The following is a 17103-nucleotide window of genomic DNA, read 5'->3' on the forward strand; positions in this document are numbered from 1 at the left end:
TCAGCGAGTGATGTGTTATAATGATAAGTAGTTAACGGGAGCCAGGCTCGAAGTGCCCCGGCGAGCTCTGGTAACGCTCCCGAATGGCACATTTCAGGGGAGGCTTTATTTGATACCAGCAGAACAACAGAGAGCTGATTGCAAAATGTGGTGGGGGTTTTTCTTTAAAGCATGCAAGACAAAATACAGGTTTTTGGCACCTTGAAATTACCCTGCGCCCATCATGACAAGAGGGGAACCATTCAGCATGGCAAAACCCGCCGCCCGCAGGGCTTTTTTGGCTGCGCCTGGGCTCGAGCAGGGAATCCCTCAAGCCCCGGCGTGGGATCCCGGCACCTTGCAAGCCCCTCGCCGCCGAACGGGGCGCAGGCACCCTGCCCTACGTCAGTTCAATTAGCTGCCTGCGATAGTGTATTAACATCCCATTGCCACTCACCCAGGCATTTCGGGAGGAGGTAGCTGCAGAGGAACCACCAACTTACAGAAGAAACCACTAATTCACTCAGTCCAAATTCCCGCGGTGGCACCAACCACAGCAACTTCCAGCCGGAGCAAAACAGCAACGCAGCGATGCAGAAGGAAAACTGCTAAAGCCAGGAGCTTCGTGTCACCCTTCCCCGCGTTTAGGAGGCCGGTTCTCCCCATGCAATACAGGATCAAGGAAAGACCTGCAAAGTATAGCCGAGGAAATGGCTCCGGACGTTTCCCACATGGCACCAGCTCAGGAGCTGCAAAACGTAGTGCTGGTCCCAGCCTTGGAGACCCCAATACACTGAGAGCATCCTGGGAGCTATTTCATCTAGAAAGCCGTTTTATTTACCCCATGGAGCAGCCAGAATAGACCCACTGGCTGGATCCCACCTCCTCCCGTATTTAAGATTTCCCGAAGAGAAGCATTTTTTTTTTTTCCCACCCTTATATTCAGACTTTCAGACAAATGTTCACCTACATTTTAGCGCTGTGAGTGATGTTGTGGCAGTTTAGTGGCAGCTTTGTCAAAAAATCTCTTTGCACTGCTGCTCTTTCGTGCAGGCTTCCCCTCCGCCCCCGCCTCCTTTGCTGCAAAGATTCACAAGGCAAAGCAATAATCAAATTTAGGTGTAACGAGAGAAGCTGTTAAAGTTTTCACAGTGGTGGAACAAGATTAGCAGCCCGGGGAGCAGGAGGAAACGCTGCGTTTACCGAGCTTCGACTGTTCTGTGGTACAAATCACATCAAGTTTTTCTCCCCGGTTTTGGGGCATATTCAGCTGCCAACGTGGTGCTGAATTTTTAAAGCAAAGTGCGGGCTGGTAGTAGAGGAGTTTTGCAAATAAAACTGCAGAAGGCAGCACTGAAAAACCAGGCAGTGCAGAAAGCAGCCGCAGCCCAGGACCGGGCATGCGACAGGGCGATCCGACATGCGTGACCAAAACACCAAGAAATCAAGTATTTTGCACTCATTTTCTCCCATCGCCTCTGCCATGAAATCATGCAGAAACGCCTTGCCAACCCTAAGCTCATGCAGAATAACATTTAAAAACCGCTTCGTTGCTGTGCAAACATGAAAACCTTCAACGCTGTGTCACTTCTGTTGTTCTTTTCTAACCAACTTATATATTATTCAAATTACACTTACTGCCATAAAATAAATTGGGTTTCTAATTCAGCTAGTTTTCAGGAAAAAGATATGCTAATTTGAATTTTTTGTTTTTTTATTAGAAAGATCTGAAAAATGCATGGCACAGTGAAAGGCATATGGGAGCTGAAATCCTGTGTCACATCTAATGTGTTTTCATCGCAGTAACCAGAAGAATTGTCTTCCCCCCCCCTCCCTTCACAGTTAATAATCTGCATCACAAGACTTTCCTAATCATTTGTTTTACTACTTTGTGTTTTGGAAGCTGGTTCAAAGTTTTGAAAACTTTTCTCCTTCCCTCAAAATACACTGAAAAGCAACCCCTTCGATGACATCTAGCCCATGTCGGAGCCAGCAGATGGCTGGAAAAATTATTTCTTAATGTTCCTATCGCAGGCTCGGGGATGCCGTTGCAGCGGGCTGTCCCGTTACTCACAGCCTCGGCGCTGCTCGGCGGTCGGCTTCCGACGGACTCCTGGCGCTCGGCAAAACGCGGCACTTTGGCTCTGCAGTGAAGCAATTCCAGCTGGATCACGTTGCCTCGCGTTCACTCCAAAGCTGCTGGCTCAAACACAGGCAGCAGCCACAGCCCAGCTCTTAAACTGCCCTAATTTCATCACAGGTGAAACCACCCTAATTTTTGCACCTGCATTCCTTTTCTTTTAGAAGAGGAATTTTCTTTTAGAGATGACTTTCACGCATGGGGTCTCCTGGTAGCACATTGGACACGTTTGCACGCAGGTTTTACCTCCAGGACGTGCGGATGTCCGGCAGCTTCCTCAGCTCCCCCGAGGACGTGGCACACGATAGGCTTTGAACACTTAAGAAGTAGTAAGAAGTCATTTCATTCCCATCTGCTCCGGTAGCTCGCGCAGCAGCAGGTCCAAGACGCAGGTGATCTTCCCTTAAATATTATTCCCATGTGGATTCCCTTCTTTAATATTCCTGCGCCTCCCTCCGCCCGTTGCTGACAAGTCTATTGGGCTGTAAAAGATATTTGGAGGCAGCAAAGACACAGCTTGGCTTTTTGGTCCTATAATACGAGAAACAATTTGTTTTACATCCTATTTTTCTTCCACATCATCGGCACAGGGTAACCCGTGGGCGATAAATGTCCACTTGCCGGACAAGAGCATCCCGTCGTTTCCAAGCCCTGCGAGCCTGCTCCCGAGAACCAGTCGGAGGGCAAAGGTTTACCACCTCCGAGGGTGACGGGTGACGCCTCGGCGGCCGTGACCCAGGTCCATCTGCGGGGCCCGGCTCAGGCTCTCCCTAGTCCCCTTTCCGGCTTCCTCGCATCCGCCTTTTTCTTTTCCTTCTCTAAAAATAAATGGCAATAAGGCTGTGAAGTATGAACCGAAAGCTTGCGCAGTTAGAACTGGGCAATCCCAGACACTGGAAATTTTAAGACGGACTTCAGAATATTTGAAGTTCAAGTTTGACTTCTTTACGCAAGGTTCTTCTGCACGAAAACCTTTGGGCGCCGTATGAACGCGCTCCCAAGTGTGATGCTGGGACCGGCCACGAAGCCCCCAGTGCATGGATGTAGAACAGGTAAAAGAGGCAGTAAAGACAGACATTTTCAAAGATGTGGAAATCAAAGGCTGGATTTTCTGACCGTTATAGCAAGTTATATAAATAATCATTTTTAACCTCATTCACTTTAACTGCGGGGCAGTCATTAGACACGCTCACAAATAGGAAAATCTACGTGTCCGACTGAAAATCAGGGCCAGAAGGAGAAAAAGTTGCACATGTCTGAATTAAAGGACAGCATAATGAAATGAGCTGCTTTATAATAGAAAGATATGATGGACTGCAGGAACAGCTGAAGCCAATAGATAGAAGGGTGTATATGAACTATTTATACTAAAAAGATTTCCATCAGGACACCTGATAATCTAAAGGCAACATTTTTTGTCCAACAGAGCCAGCAATAACCGTGCACTGTAATTCGACCATTGACAGCAAATGAAGATAGGCTTGGAGTTTATTTGGTCTGCTACATCTTTTTTATCATGAAACTGCAATTACTTCTACTCTTTGGAAAAAATTGCTGCTTTGAGTGGTTCTAGGCAAAGGGTTTCTTCCCACTAACCACTTTTAATCAGTCAAAAAAGAAATATTTTCTAAGAAGGTCTCTTCAAAATCTGGAGTTATTTTTAGTATAAATAACTTTGTTACTTTGTTCCAAACAATAAGAGAGTTCAATTTGCTCAGTTAGCTGTAAAGAAAGTGTTCCTTCCCCCTCTTTCAGACAACAAAATTCTCTGTTGCAGAAAAATAAAGACAGAAAGAAGCAGTTTCCTCCTCCCAAGCTGCACAATTCTGGAAGGCAAAAAAAGCCCTAGCAGCAAGAAACATCCAGTCTTCAGTTCTTGTAGTTTAAGGGAAAAACCCTAAGGATCAAAACTGCGGCAAAGACACAGTGGGAGGACAGAGGGGGTCTGCTATGGGGATTTCTTCAGCCAGATTGAAGAAATATCCCCTCGATTCGAGCAAAAAGAATGAATGCAAGACTCCATCCCTCTGAAAAGAGATAATCTCATAATAAATAAATAATAAAAGAATAAATAAAAGAATAATCTCATCTGACTGGTCTCATTAGACAGCTCTTCCCCCTCTGTGCTGTTCTCAGGGGCGCAAAGTTTCTTTGCGTGTCTAACCGAGACGGCTAATTGAGTTCCATTCGGTTTCCAGCAAATATTGGTTTTGGTGCTTATGCCGCTCTCCCCGGTATGCGTGTGTCCGTACAGCGTGCCAAGGCAACTAGCCCCTCTTTGCTTTAAATTGTGTCATTTCTCCATACTGTTTTCTTTCCAGATCCTTCAGTGGGTTTGGTTCTGGCTTGACTCTCAAAGCCTTTACACTACTCACAGGGAGTTTTCCTACTGATTTCAGCAGGCTTTGGATCAAGCCCATAGAGAAGAAAACACGAAGAAAGTCCAAACAGAGGCCCCAGAAGAGCTAATAAAATGCTTCGTGCCTGGGTTTGCTGCGGGGAAGGATCCGCTTCCCTGTTTATTGCTGCTTATTAAGTCATTACAAACAATTAAAGCAGCAGAGACGAGCACTGAGCTATCGTCTCGGGTTCCCCAGCCCATCTCTCTGCCCCCCGGCAGGAGCTCCACAAATCTCCCAGCGGGAATCCCGCCGCAATTGATTTCCTGCTTGTGCAACGCAACGGGAAGATGTCCTGGGTCTCCTGACGAGAAAGGAAGATGAAAAGGAAAACTCGCCCCTGCCTTTTTTCCTCCGAGCAGCGTAGCTGAGATGTCAAATTTCCCACTTCCAGGAGGCTGTTTCAGGAATGCATCTCCACGCGGCAAGCGCACAGAGAGCATTGCATGCGTGCAAAAAACGATGCTCAAAGACCAATTCCCCCTCAAGCACCATCTTCATTCATAATGGGCCTTATTAGAGCAGGCCCTGAAGAAAAATCGCAATTCACAGAATAGCTGCCTTTCCCCAGACCAGCTGATTTCCCTGCCCGTCCTGCTCGGCAGCTATTCTGCCTTCCCCGAGAGCCGCGTGCCCAGCATTGCTGCAGAGCGGGCAAACGGCTCCGCCGCGGAGCGCTGCCGCGGGAAGCAGCGACTCGAGCGCGACGTCGAACAGCCAAGATGATACGGAGCCGCTTATCGACCCATTACGGCGTCTCCCGGACTCACTCCAACGCTCAGGAAAGTTAAGAGAGCAGACCTGTTTCTCGCAGTATCATTTTCCCCCCCTATATAATGGGCAAAAATCGAGCTTGTTTTCACTTTGGAAACAAGCCCATAAACTCCTCTACAGATTTCAGTACAGCCAAACAACTAAATCTCCGCTATTCAAATGCCCCAGGGCAGGGAAAGGAGATGGCTGAGAGCAGAGACAGGAGCACCAGCCACCGGCAGCAGCTCCGTGAGACGCGTGCTGATAGAAAGCCTGAGCTTTATTTTTCCCCATCGCCGCTGAATACGAGAGCTGAAGAATAATCGCCCAGAGAAAAGCCTTGGGGACCGTCCCCAGGCGCTTTGCGTGCAGCAGCCTGTGCGCTGCCGTGACCTGCGGTCAGCCACCCGGTGCATTACACCGCCCTCAATTTCTTCTCCATCCTCTCTCTTGCTGCGGCGCTGCCGGAGGGGATCAAGCGCTGGACAACTGCTCCTACTGCAAAGCGAGGAGAAGAAAGCAGAAGGGGGTCTGCTTAGAGGAGCATGTTCCGGCCCTGCTTTTCTCCCGGCTGCTTCGCGGGGGCTGCGCGGTCCGCGGCTCGGCGCGCTCCCTTGCACCGCCTGGGCCGGGAGAGCGCGCCGGTGCCTGCTCCGAGCGAACGTGGGGCGAAAGAGCTCGGCATAAGCCTCTTCGCCGTGTCTTCCCTCGCGCCTGGAGGGAGCAACGCGCACGCTCAGCAGCCTCGCCACGGCTGATACGCCCGGCTCACCGCGGCTCGGCTGCACACCTGCAAGACGAAAAAGCTGGGCTTTGCATTTCTCCTTTCAGCAGCCTACCCCGCTGCATGGGATACAGTGCTCTGCCTCTCTCCTGCCCGTTTGCCTTTCCAAGCAGGAAAGTCCCCTGCAGGGCTGTAGAAGGATCCGGGGAGGAAGAAGCCTGCTCCGTGCACCGTGGAGGAAATCGAGTGCAAGCGCTGCCAAGTCCCACGGGGAAAACGAGGGAGGTGTGTCAGCTCCCGCAGACGCAGATCAGAAGATCTCCTCACCTTCATCCCGGCCAAGCGTTAGCAAAATTCAAAGCTGCAGAGAAACAGCACCAAACAGAGGCTGCAGCCAGCTCTACTCGCACGACAACCCCTTGCCGTTCGCCTGAGCCCACAGACAGGCAAAGGGCTTGCAGAGCTTGTATTGCCAAAGCCAAATCGCAAGGCAAGGACTTCACCACAGCCTTCCCTTAAATTAGGTTTTTTCGGAGGACAGATGTGTCATTGATTGCTAAGTAACTTGCAGAGACATGGAGCTACCTCGCAGTTATCGGGTACTCGCTGAGCAACACGAGGAGGCTGCCACTGCAGCCCGGGAGCGTTTCTGTACAGCATGTGCTCCCGCGACTCCTGACATCCGAGGCGGAGGAACGCATCACTTAGTATTTATGAGAAGAAAGCAGTTCTTATTACAAAAAAAATCAACCTCCTGGCAAGGAGCCGCCGTCAGAGTTTGCAGAGCTCGGTGGAAACGGGCCATTTGCAAGAAAATCATTTTCGGCCGCCTTCAAGTGAAATTGAAAAGCAGGTAGAAGCGGAGGGATCTCCTGGAGTCCAAGTGTGCTGCTTATTGCCAAAATGACACTCTGATATTACTTCCAGTCACTAGCATTACAAGTGGAAAGACTTATATGGCCATAACTAAGCTCTCCACCACAAAATACCTTCTGCTGCTTTGTCAGCTCTCGCCTGAAATTACTCACCTGCTAGGAGGCCTCTCATGGCCCGGTGAGTTTTATGCTTCAGAAATTATCCCCAGTAGAAAATGTAGAGGGACTCTCCTCCCCGATTTTTTTTCCTTTTTTGCTGCTTTGCCTCCGCAAGCATCTGCGATTCCCCCTCTACGGTGGGGCTGCCGGCAATCAGAGCTGCATCAACAGCCTTTCCGACGGGACCCGATTCTTCTCTGCACACTGAAATCACCAGGCAGAGACCCAGCAGCTCCAAGAGCCTTTCCCCCGGGAATTTGGTTCTTTGCGGTTTGCTCTGGGGCAAACCTGAGGTTTGGGGTTGGGAGCAGATTTTCAAGGGAGCAGAATGAGGTCCTGAAGACCCACATTCAGTGCTTTTGGGGTTATTTCTGGTGCACGTACTGGATCCATCCCTCCTCCTACTTGCTCAGAGCCAAATGTTCCTCTTGCACCCATGACCACAGGATGCAGGTGAGCAGATACCACCAGTCCGAAACCGCAGTTTGCAGCAACTCCTTCCCTTCTCCTCGTATTTTTTTGCTCGGTATTTCACAACACTCCATTTCCTACCGAAGTTCACCTTCCTGATCGAGCATTCGTTTGCTCCGTCACGCTGACACTTCCAACAAGGATCATGCTCTTCAGACTGAATTTTCATTAGCAGCTCTTTGGCCACATGAATTATGATGACCTATTTAAATAGGTCAGGCAGGCGTGAATTGCAAAAACGAGCTGTAATTAATGATTTAGTCAAAAGCCGTACAGTTGAGCTTGGCTAATCTCAGACCTGGCCTCCTCCTTTTCCCTTTCTTCCTTAGGATAATCAACACTAAGTAATCAGATCCGTGTAATCAGCTATCTTGGCTGGCATGAAGAGCGTGTGGAGAAAGGTGCGGGCTCTGTGTAATCGCCCTGGAATACATTGTGCTGGAGGACAGATTTCATGGGGTTTTTTTTTGTTTTTTTTTTTAAACAATGAACTTTGTACAATATATTAAAACATTTTTCTAAAACATGATATTAAGGTGAAGATGAGTCATTTCACTGTCATAACACAGACGGGGGGGGGGGGATTGGAGTGAACAAAGCTGCAAATTCACTCGGCAATTTGCACTCCGTAACCCTCTGACGATTAGGCTTTTAGGCCAGACGAGCTGTGCCACTTAAGCAGACTAGGTGACACATTTAGCTGTTGCTTAGCTATCGGAATACGTTGCGCAGAGCCTGCTCTCTGGCAAGCATCGCCGAAGAGTTTTGTGCTGTTTTTCAGTGGCTGCATTAACTCTACTCCAACAAATTGCAAAGCCGCGCTGTGGAGCTTTCAAAGGGAGGCTAGTGGTGACAGAAGGGGCAACTTTTAAAGAAGCGACATCTAAAACATTAAAAAAAAGTCTGAAAAATTGGGCTCCTTTCATTCAAAAGTAGTGCAAGGACACCAAGGGTTATTAACAATCGCATAACAACCAGCTTAATAGCAACTAAATAACACGTAGCTCATGCGTGGGGTCCTGGTGTGCTGCAGTAAAGGACCCCTACGATGACACCCCAGGGGGCTGGCAGCACCCCCCCCCCCGAAAGCGGTGAACTGGGAGAAGGGCAACAGATCTGTGCTGCCCTTCCCTGCCACAATGCATTACCATTTCTGTTCCACCCTACCCTCAGCCCGTCAATTAGGGCAATCAACATCCTTTTATTTCCCCTTTACTCCTATCCCTTTTTATCTAGGATCGCTCCTTCTTATGTCCTGCTTGTTGCTTCTGACCTCAAACAACTGCGCTGGAGAATCCCCTGGGCCATACATATCTACTAAAGGGGACCAGCAGGAAAACATAAGCTTGTTAATATTTTAGTGGTCATTGATAGGTTCAAGGGTTAACAGCATCCCAAGCCAGTTGAAAAACCAAGCCGTTAACTGCAGCCTGCAGTACCATGGCACAGGCAGCACAAGGCAGTATCAGACATGGTGCTTTTTTCTTATAGTCGCAGCTCCCATAGTCAGGTTGCCCCAAAGCCCTGACTCACGCGGGCTGATGGCAGAAAGCTGAGCAAACCAACAGTGGCAGCTCAAAGCTCAAACGTTGTGGTCAGCGTTAGAGGGGGTGACTGGCCCCTTCTGGAAACATCTGCCTCCTGGAGGGCTCTGGTCTAAATAGACTCAACCAGCTCAGGGCAGAAAAAAAATGAAGGACAGGCTCTCTGCTGGCCCATTCCTGTCCCCAAGAGTCCTGGGGAAAACCAGGGAGAAATGCAAGAGAGTAAAAACATCTTGGGATGGAAACCTGTTTTAATTTCTCTGGAAGAAGGTAATTTGAAGCCAGACTAAGGAAAAAAGTAAGGTATTTAAAGACTACCTGCATGTATCCTGCCTGCACTCTCTAAATCCTCCTGCATATTTTTGCATTGCAGCAGATTGGCACCGTGTCGTTTTTTTGTGAGGCCTCAGGTACTTACAGAGCTGCTCCAACCACCCCGCTTTCAGCAGGAGCGAGAACTTCTGCAGCAACAGAGCTCCACTCCAGGAGCCGGGCAGCTCCTGCAATGCCGCAACTTGCTCCAGGCTGGCTGGAGCGCGTCTCCGGGAACGTCCCCAGGCCAGCGAGCAGGAGAGCTGGCCCAGTGCCTCAGGGCCACCCTGCCGAGGAGCCAGTGCCCGGCCAGGGCTGCAGCGAACGAGCTCCAAGGCGTTACAGCGGCTGCTGACACAGGAGGCAGCTCCAGCCACCCACCCCATCCCCATGAGACATCTTCTGTCCCCATCGCCGCTGGACTCACGCAGCGTTTATCTTTGCTGCTCCTCAGCGGAGGAGGCGAAGGGGCAGTTATTGATATATTCCTTGCCTGACATAAATTGGGATGTTTCTAAGTGAATAAGACTCATGACTCTGGTTTTCTTTAAAGTGCCTCCATTACCACCCTATCCAGTGAAGGATAAGCCTGCTCCATCCCCATCACCCAGGAAAATAGTCGCCCCTATCTATTTACAGACTGTTTGACATAATCAGTTCTAGATATTAACCTGCGGGTGCTACGACACCTTTTGAAAAGCACCGAACACCTCGTACACATAAATCACCCTTATACCAGCAACTGCAAGACAGTTATCAGAGAACATTTTGTTTTGGCAAGCAGGGAGTATTGATTGCATATTTGTGTCCTCGAGACGAACCTGACTCTTCGGCAGCTGTCGGAGCCAAACCCCCCCCCAGGATTGTCTCCCCTGCTAATCTGTCAGAGGACATTTTGGTGAAACTGATAAGACTCCAAACTGGTCCCAGGTCTTCTCTGGCCTGGTTTCCAGGTCTCTGAACCCGAAAGCCTCACCCTCCGCCTCCCTGCACAGGTCCCTCGCTGCGGGCCTGAAACACTGCAGAGCGCCCACACTGCTTTGCTTGCGCCCTTGATATGGAAATAATCCTATCATCCGAAAATGCAATTAAAATGCAGACATTTCCCAGTGCTCTCCAAAAGCAAGCAGGGTGAAGAAAGCTTCTTGCCCACTGCCCCTCGTTTGGTGGGGTCTGCTTCTGCTGGAGCTCAGCCCTGAAGCCCCTCTGAGGACTCCCAGGAGCACGGCTCTCCATACCTGCCCGCTCCGAAGTGATGGATAGCCTTCGTCTGGAGTCAGCAGCACATCAGCTTTATGGAGGTAATAAAGCACCATTGATTCGGCGTCGCAGGGGATTCTCCCTCCCTAAAACACTGCCTTTACTTTCCGTTCACATAGCTGGCTCGAGCCGTGCAGCATGAGCAGGGGTTTCGAGAGGCAAATCCTGCCTCCATCGCACGGATTTGCCAGGGATAAAACTTTGTCCCCTTGTACTGTGTTGATGGTGGAGCTGCCTGCGAAAGAGCAAGTCTGAAGAGCTCGGAAGGAAAACACAGCTTGCGCGCTTCGTGACAGCAGCTTGAGACTCTCGTACTTGATCTCCAGGAGCTTCAGGGCACTGTAATGTTTGCGATCAAGTGGAAGGGATGCTCAGACACAGAAGCAGGATGCAAACGCTCTCCCGTTTCACCTAACGCCAACGTGCACAGGGGACAAGGCCTGCCTCTGCTGCACTCAGCCACCAGCCCCGGCCAGGTCCAGAGCCAGCAGAAGGGAGAGGTCTTCTCTGGGGATGCAGCTGCTCCTACCACCCTGCCATGTCACGGCTGAAATTAGATCTGTTTGCAATTGCTCTCCCAGAACTGAGTGAACGTTACTGCAAATCCTTATTGAAACCGTGCAGGGAGCCGAGCTCAGAGAAAGCAGGGGCAGCGCCTGTTTCTTGGGGGTATAAAGGAAGCAAAAGCCCCTCTACCCACACCAGACGGTAAGAGGAAATCGCTAGTCGCGATCTCACTCCTGAGCAGCTTGTTGTAATCAAATGCATTCGAACCAAGGCATGCGGGAGACTGGGCCCACTGAAGGAGCAAACGAACGCAGCACGCAGAGGTGGAGGGTCCGGGGCTGCAGCCTGGTCCCCCACGCTGCCAGCGGGACCCACAGCAGCCCAGCCGCCCACCACGGCTCCCCCCATCTCCAAACTCCACGTCCGCTTGTGAGCATGTCCCGAAACAAGCAGCACCAGGGAGAGATGTGCTGGGACATACAGCTACTGTCCAAGGCAGCATCAAAGCCATTTCCAAGATCCTACAGCTTGGGAGAGCGAAAGGATAGCTTTTAAACTCTCCCGGAGACCTAGCAGAAGTACTTTAGGTTGAAAAATGGCAGGCTAAGATGGAAGGGTTTGCAGTGTAAACACTTTTAGACCCTTTTGCCTCAGGGAATAGTTACTGGTAGTGATATCTCAGCCTTTCAATAGCGATGGGCAATACTCCTGTCCTCACACCTCTCCGTATCACCTTACAGCACAGTTTGCACCAAAAAAAAAAAAAAATCCCAAACCTTTTCCATCCCTGGTTCTGCATGCAAGGGACACCCTGAGCACCCACTTTGAAAACGACTGCTTTAAAGCCAACAGCCCGACACACACAGAAGCCCTGTGGCATGAATTTAGCTTTGAAACGTTTGTTCGGACTGCCGGCCTCCTCTGGGGAACGGATTTGGTTAGAAGCGCATCGCCACCCCACCCAGCAGGAACAGACTCTCCTCACTCTCTAAAACTCCCAGGCTTATTAAGGTTCAGGTGCCTGTTGCAAAGGGCACGGTGCCCTCCCACGTGCTGCCAGGCAAAGCCACCTCTTCGCTTCCCTCCCGCTTCCAGTGCCAGCTAGTTGGGCTCCCTCCGGTCTTCAGCCAGACGGGATATTTCTCAGAGGGCTGGAGGAGAAGCAATAAACCTAACGAAGCACCAGGCGATGCTTCCTAATTTGTGCATGGGGCATCACAAGGAAGATCTCCCTTCTCAGGCCCAAATCAAGGTTGGACTCCAAGGACGGGGATTAGGCTCATGGAGCAGCCGAGAAAGCAAAACAGATCTGCTCTTCCAGTGGGGGCTTCCAACCAAATTTGTCCCTAGGACCCTCCCAAGCAGCCCCACAGCACGGGTACGTTCAGCCGGATGGGTGGCATTTCCACCAGGACAGTCCCACCTGCCATCGGTCACACCCGCAGTAGTGCGGGATGTCTTACCCGCACCAGCCTACACACGCTGAATTATGACCCCGGCAAGTCCAAAACCCTCATGTTCTTCTGCATATTTTTCCCCAGAGAACATCTCCGAGGACAGTAAACTTAATGTTGCATTCTCCTGAAATTTTCTATCTTCCGGTATTTCTTTCTCTTTGTCCAAGACAACGCTGATTCCTGAAAACTTCCTTCCCACTAAGGAGTTTATCATCACAACCCATTTTCCTGTACAGCTACTCACAAACTGTGCCAGCTTTCCCAGAACAGGTGAGAAGAGCGCTCTTGGGGTCCTTCATCTGAAAACATCATCCAATTCATTATCGTTCCCACGGATCTTCTTGGACCCCCTCCAATTTCTGTTTAATTTTGTTTAGGCCAAATGGCTGCTCAGTTTTCTGTTGAGATACAGAAAATACCTGCAAGAATTGTATACTGAGTGTGTTAAAAAAAACAAAAAAATCCCTGTCTGCTGAAAAGTCAATTATACCAATGGCCTGAAGGAGTTACCTCCCTGTGCGCAGTGGAGTGCTTTATTCCCACTCAGTTCCTGGAGCACACTAATCTTGCCAGAAAAGGGTAAACATCCTCAGAAGAGCAGCAAAGTCAAACACAGCTTGTAGCTACATGGCTCGTAAGCGAGGGGACCTGCTTAGTTAAGAAACGACGCCACCGCTGCCACAGACACGCTGCCTCACACCAAGGCATAGTGCAGGTGGATACTTGCATTTTTTTTCTCTCTGGGTATTAAAACAAAGGTCGGAGAACCGGTAGCTGCATGCTACATTTAAGAGACTAAAAGAGAATCAAGACCCTTGATTTGCTTTCTTTTTTTCCTCTTTTTTCAGGCACGCGAAGGTAAAGTGCTCTATATCACTGCTGGTTTTGTTTGATTTGGGGTGTTTTCTGCTGGGCTCCACTCCTGAGACTCCTGTGTCTGGTGATGCAGCACCTGACGGCTTTAGCTGCATTTCCAAGCCTGGACCAGAGACCCAGCTTGGGAAAAATCAGCTCCCCCAGAGCAGCTGAAGCCAGTGCAGAGCTGGCAAGGTACGTCTCTTTATTTGCGCCTTTCCAGATCTGTAACGTGTGCCCTCCTCTCACTCCCTCCCCACACACGCTTGTGCATCTTCCCCTGTTAAAAACAGCCAATATTCCCTAGCGAAACATATTTTAACCCCCCCTTCCCACCATCTCACCCATCCCGCATTCGGGCAGGCTCAGCCTGACAGCCCTGGGTGCTGCCCGTGCCGTTCAGCATCTCCCTCCTTCCTGCAGGGAGCAGCCCGGAGCCTCAGCCGCTCGCCAGCGTCTGGGTTATTCACTGTTTGAACAGCCCAGCGTAGCGAGAACAACTCTTCTTCCCTCCCTGGTGTGAACAAACGTTAATTGCTCCGATGCGCAAAGCGCACACAGAGCCACCATGGTGATACGACTGCAAGGACTGGTAACGTCAGCGTCTCCGAGACCCTCCTCCAGCCGGGATCGGAGCGGAGCCTCGGCAGTGCACAGCAGCAGGTGCCGGCGGACGCAGCCGAGCCGTCGCTCAGCCAGGTAAGAGCAGCTTCAGCCCCCCCCCGACTCCTGACTCCTTCGTTGTTGCTGTGTGACAGCAAAATGCAAGAAGGGAGACACTTTTCCTTGCAGAGCCTGGGGACCAGTTGCTGACTTTGATCTTCGCAGGGGGTTGGTTGCTTGCTTGCTTCCCTGCAGAGGAATTCTTGCAAGTGTGGGACAGGCACGAGCAACGGACGTGGCAACTGCTAGAAAGATGTAAACGGATGGGATAATTCTTGCTGTGATTCTAAAGCGGACTTGCTTTCAGGGCACTTTTTTCCTCTGCTGGATGATCCTGAACTCTTGCGATCGTAGGTTTCTACATCCAAGTTTTGTGCACTGCCACAATCTGCCGTGGGGATGGTCTTCATATTGACTGAGATCATAATTTACCTTTGGTTAAAAACTTACTTTAATTGTGGGTTAAGCCTCTTTAATTTTATTTACATATTTAAATATTCCTTGAACTCCATTGCTTTTTCTTTCTTTTTTTTCTCTACTTCTTTTGCTAGGGGAACCTGGGAGCGGGGTGCAGCTGCGTCAGAAACTTCCACTGCATTGTCTGGGAAATCTTGGTTGATGAAGTGTCTGAGGTCCCCTGACCCAAAGAAATGCACTAATTAAATACTGCGATGCTTCTGCTCTGACATGGAAAAGCAAGTGTTGTGCAAGTGAAACAGCAGACTTCCCTAAAGACCGCTGAGGGCTGAAAATAGTCTGCCAGGTGCAAAGCTTCCCTCTCCTTCGCTCTGCTCCTGCCAGCCCCGACAAGGATTCTTGCTCCAGCCGGTCGAACAGGAGCCACTTGACTTCCCTAGCAGAGAACGGCCGCAGCTCAGGGGATGCTCTGAGAGAGAAGAGTGCCTCTGCTCATACGGGGAGATATAACCCTCTTACTTGCTTTGCTCATGGAGCCTTATGTTATCATCCCTTTTTTCTGCTCATTTGAAAATGTAACTTTTGCAAAGGTGGGGCACAGGAGAGGTAAGTTAGATGGTCCATACTGCCTCAGGACCCACTCTCTGAAAACAACCCATTTCTAAATGAGAGCACAGCTCCTTATCAGCACAGACAAAAGGCTCCATCCCGGGCTAAAGAGGCTCTTGGTGACACCTGAAAGTAGCCTGTGATCAGCAGGAGCAGGCATGGGAAACGGCTCCCTGTGGTATGATGGGAACAGCACCTGTAGCAATGCAGGCAACAGTTGCTACCTGGACAGCAGCATGAAGTTCAACTTCACCTTCCAAGAGCAGGCACCTGATTTCTATGTTGTCCTCCCTGTGATTTACTCTGTGATCTGCGCAGTTGGGCTCACAGGCAATACCGCTGTCATCTATGTGATCCTCAAGGCCCCCAAGATGAAGACTGTGACAAACATGTTCATCCTGAACCTTGCCATAGCTGATGATTTGTTCACACTTGTTTTGCCCATTAATATTGCTGAACACCTCCTTCACTACTGGCCCTTTGGAGAAGTCCTCTGCAAGGTCATCTTGTCCATAGACCACTACAATATCTTCTCCAGCATTTATTTCCTAACAGTGATGAGCATAGACAGGTATCTGGTAGTACTGGCTACAGTCAGGTCCAAGAGGATGCCTCATCGCACATACCGAGCAGCCAGGATTGTCAGTTTGTGCATCTGGGTCCTAGTCACCATCATAGTTCTCCCTTTCATCATCTTTGCCAATGTCTACATAGATGACCTGGAGATCAAGAGTTGTGGTCTAAATTTCCCCAAGCCTGAAAGGTTTTGGTTCAAAGCCAGCAGGATCTATACCCTCATCCTTGGCTTTGCCATTCCAGTATCCACCATCTGCATCCTCTATACCATGATGCTCTACAAGCTAAGGAACATGCATTTGAACTCTAATGCTAAAGCCCTGGACAAAGCCAAGAAGAAAGTCACTATCATGGTCTTCATCGTCCTGGCTGTCTGCCTCTTCTGTTGGACCCCCTTCCACTTGGCCACCATTGTGGCTTTGACCACTGACTTACCCCAGACCTCCATGGTCATTGGTATATCCTACTTCATTACAAGTCTAAGCTATGCCAATTCATGCCTGAATCCTTTCTTGTATGCTTTCCTCGATGACAGCTTTCGAAAAAGTTTCCGAAAGATGCTGGAATGCAGAACTTCGTAAAACAGCCGGTTGGGGCTCGCAGATCCTTCCCCCCCATAGCTTTTCAGGGGCAACTTTGTAAACTTTTGAGGGGATGGCTGATGAATGCACAAGTGCTCTCCTTTCTCTTTGATTTACGTGTAATGTATGTGCATGTTTTATTTTTATTGTTATCATTCACATGGTTTGTACTGTTTACTTCCAAATCTTGCATTTTCCTCCTCTGTATTCCCCAGTTTCTCAAAGTTGCATCTTTTTATTCTTGTTTTTGTCACACCTTGAAGCATTAAAGGCAGAAAGCTACCTTTTCAAAGGTGTACTTCTACTACAAAATAGTCCTTTATTGCCATCTGCTGTACAGTACAGAAAAGCTGAGTTTCTTCCCATATATTACTATTGAAAAATACCAGCGTTTGGAGATTGATGTAGTCTTCAGTTCTTAATAGATTTATTTGGAGGATTATTTCATGGAGCAGAGTTAACTATCACTCATCATAATGTGTTAAGAAAATGGACATAGGAAATGGAAGATAAATAAGTATTTGGAAGAAAAAAACTAAGCATTTCCATGTCCGTGTACGTGCACATGTGTGTTTTGGTTGTATTTTTGATTTTGAGGGATGTCTAGCTCCTCTCAAATTCCTTGTTTCCTGAGCTGTTAACACAAATTAAAATTTAAACCAAAATCAAAACCTGTATCTCAAAAACAGTGTTGAACAACAAATACTACAGCAACTGTGGGAATTTTTTTGCATTAGTAACAATTTTTAACAACATCATTTCTGTTAAATGTCAAAAATATATTTATTTAAGAGTGTTTGATGAAATAAAGCTCATGGAAAA

The 17103-nt window shown here is 49.2% G+C and overlaps 1 protein-coding gene across 1 annotated transcript; it reads left to right on the forward strand.

The window, feature by feature from the left end:
* The first annotated feature begins 15282 nt into the window (after positions 1–15282).
* NPBWR2 (neuropeptides B and W receptor 2) lies at positions 15283–16281 on the forward strand. Its single transcript, XM_013950471.1, has one exon. It carries the CDS (start codon positions 15283–15285, stop codon positions 16279–16281), a length of 999 nt encoding a protein of 332 aa, XP_013805925.1.
* Positions 16282–17103: the final 822 nt, after the last annotated feature.

Source organism: Apteryx mantelli, chromosome 18, assembly GCF_036417845.1.
Source record: "Apteryx mantelli isolate bAptMan1 chromosome 18, bAptMan1.hap1, whole genome shotgun sequence".
NCBI classification, from domain to species: Eukaryota; Metazoa; Chordata; class Aves; order Apterygiformes; family Apterygidae; genus Apteryx; species Apteryx mantelli.

Excerpts from the sequence above, each read along its gene's own strand:
- NPBWR2 (XM_013950471.1), top strand. The coding sequence starts at position 15,283 with ATGGGAAACGGCTCCCTGTGGTATGATGGGAACAGCACCTGTAGCAAT.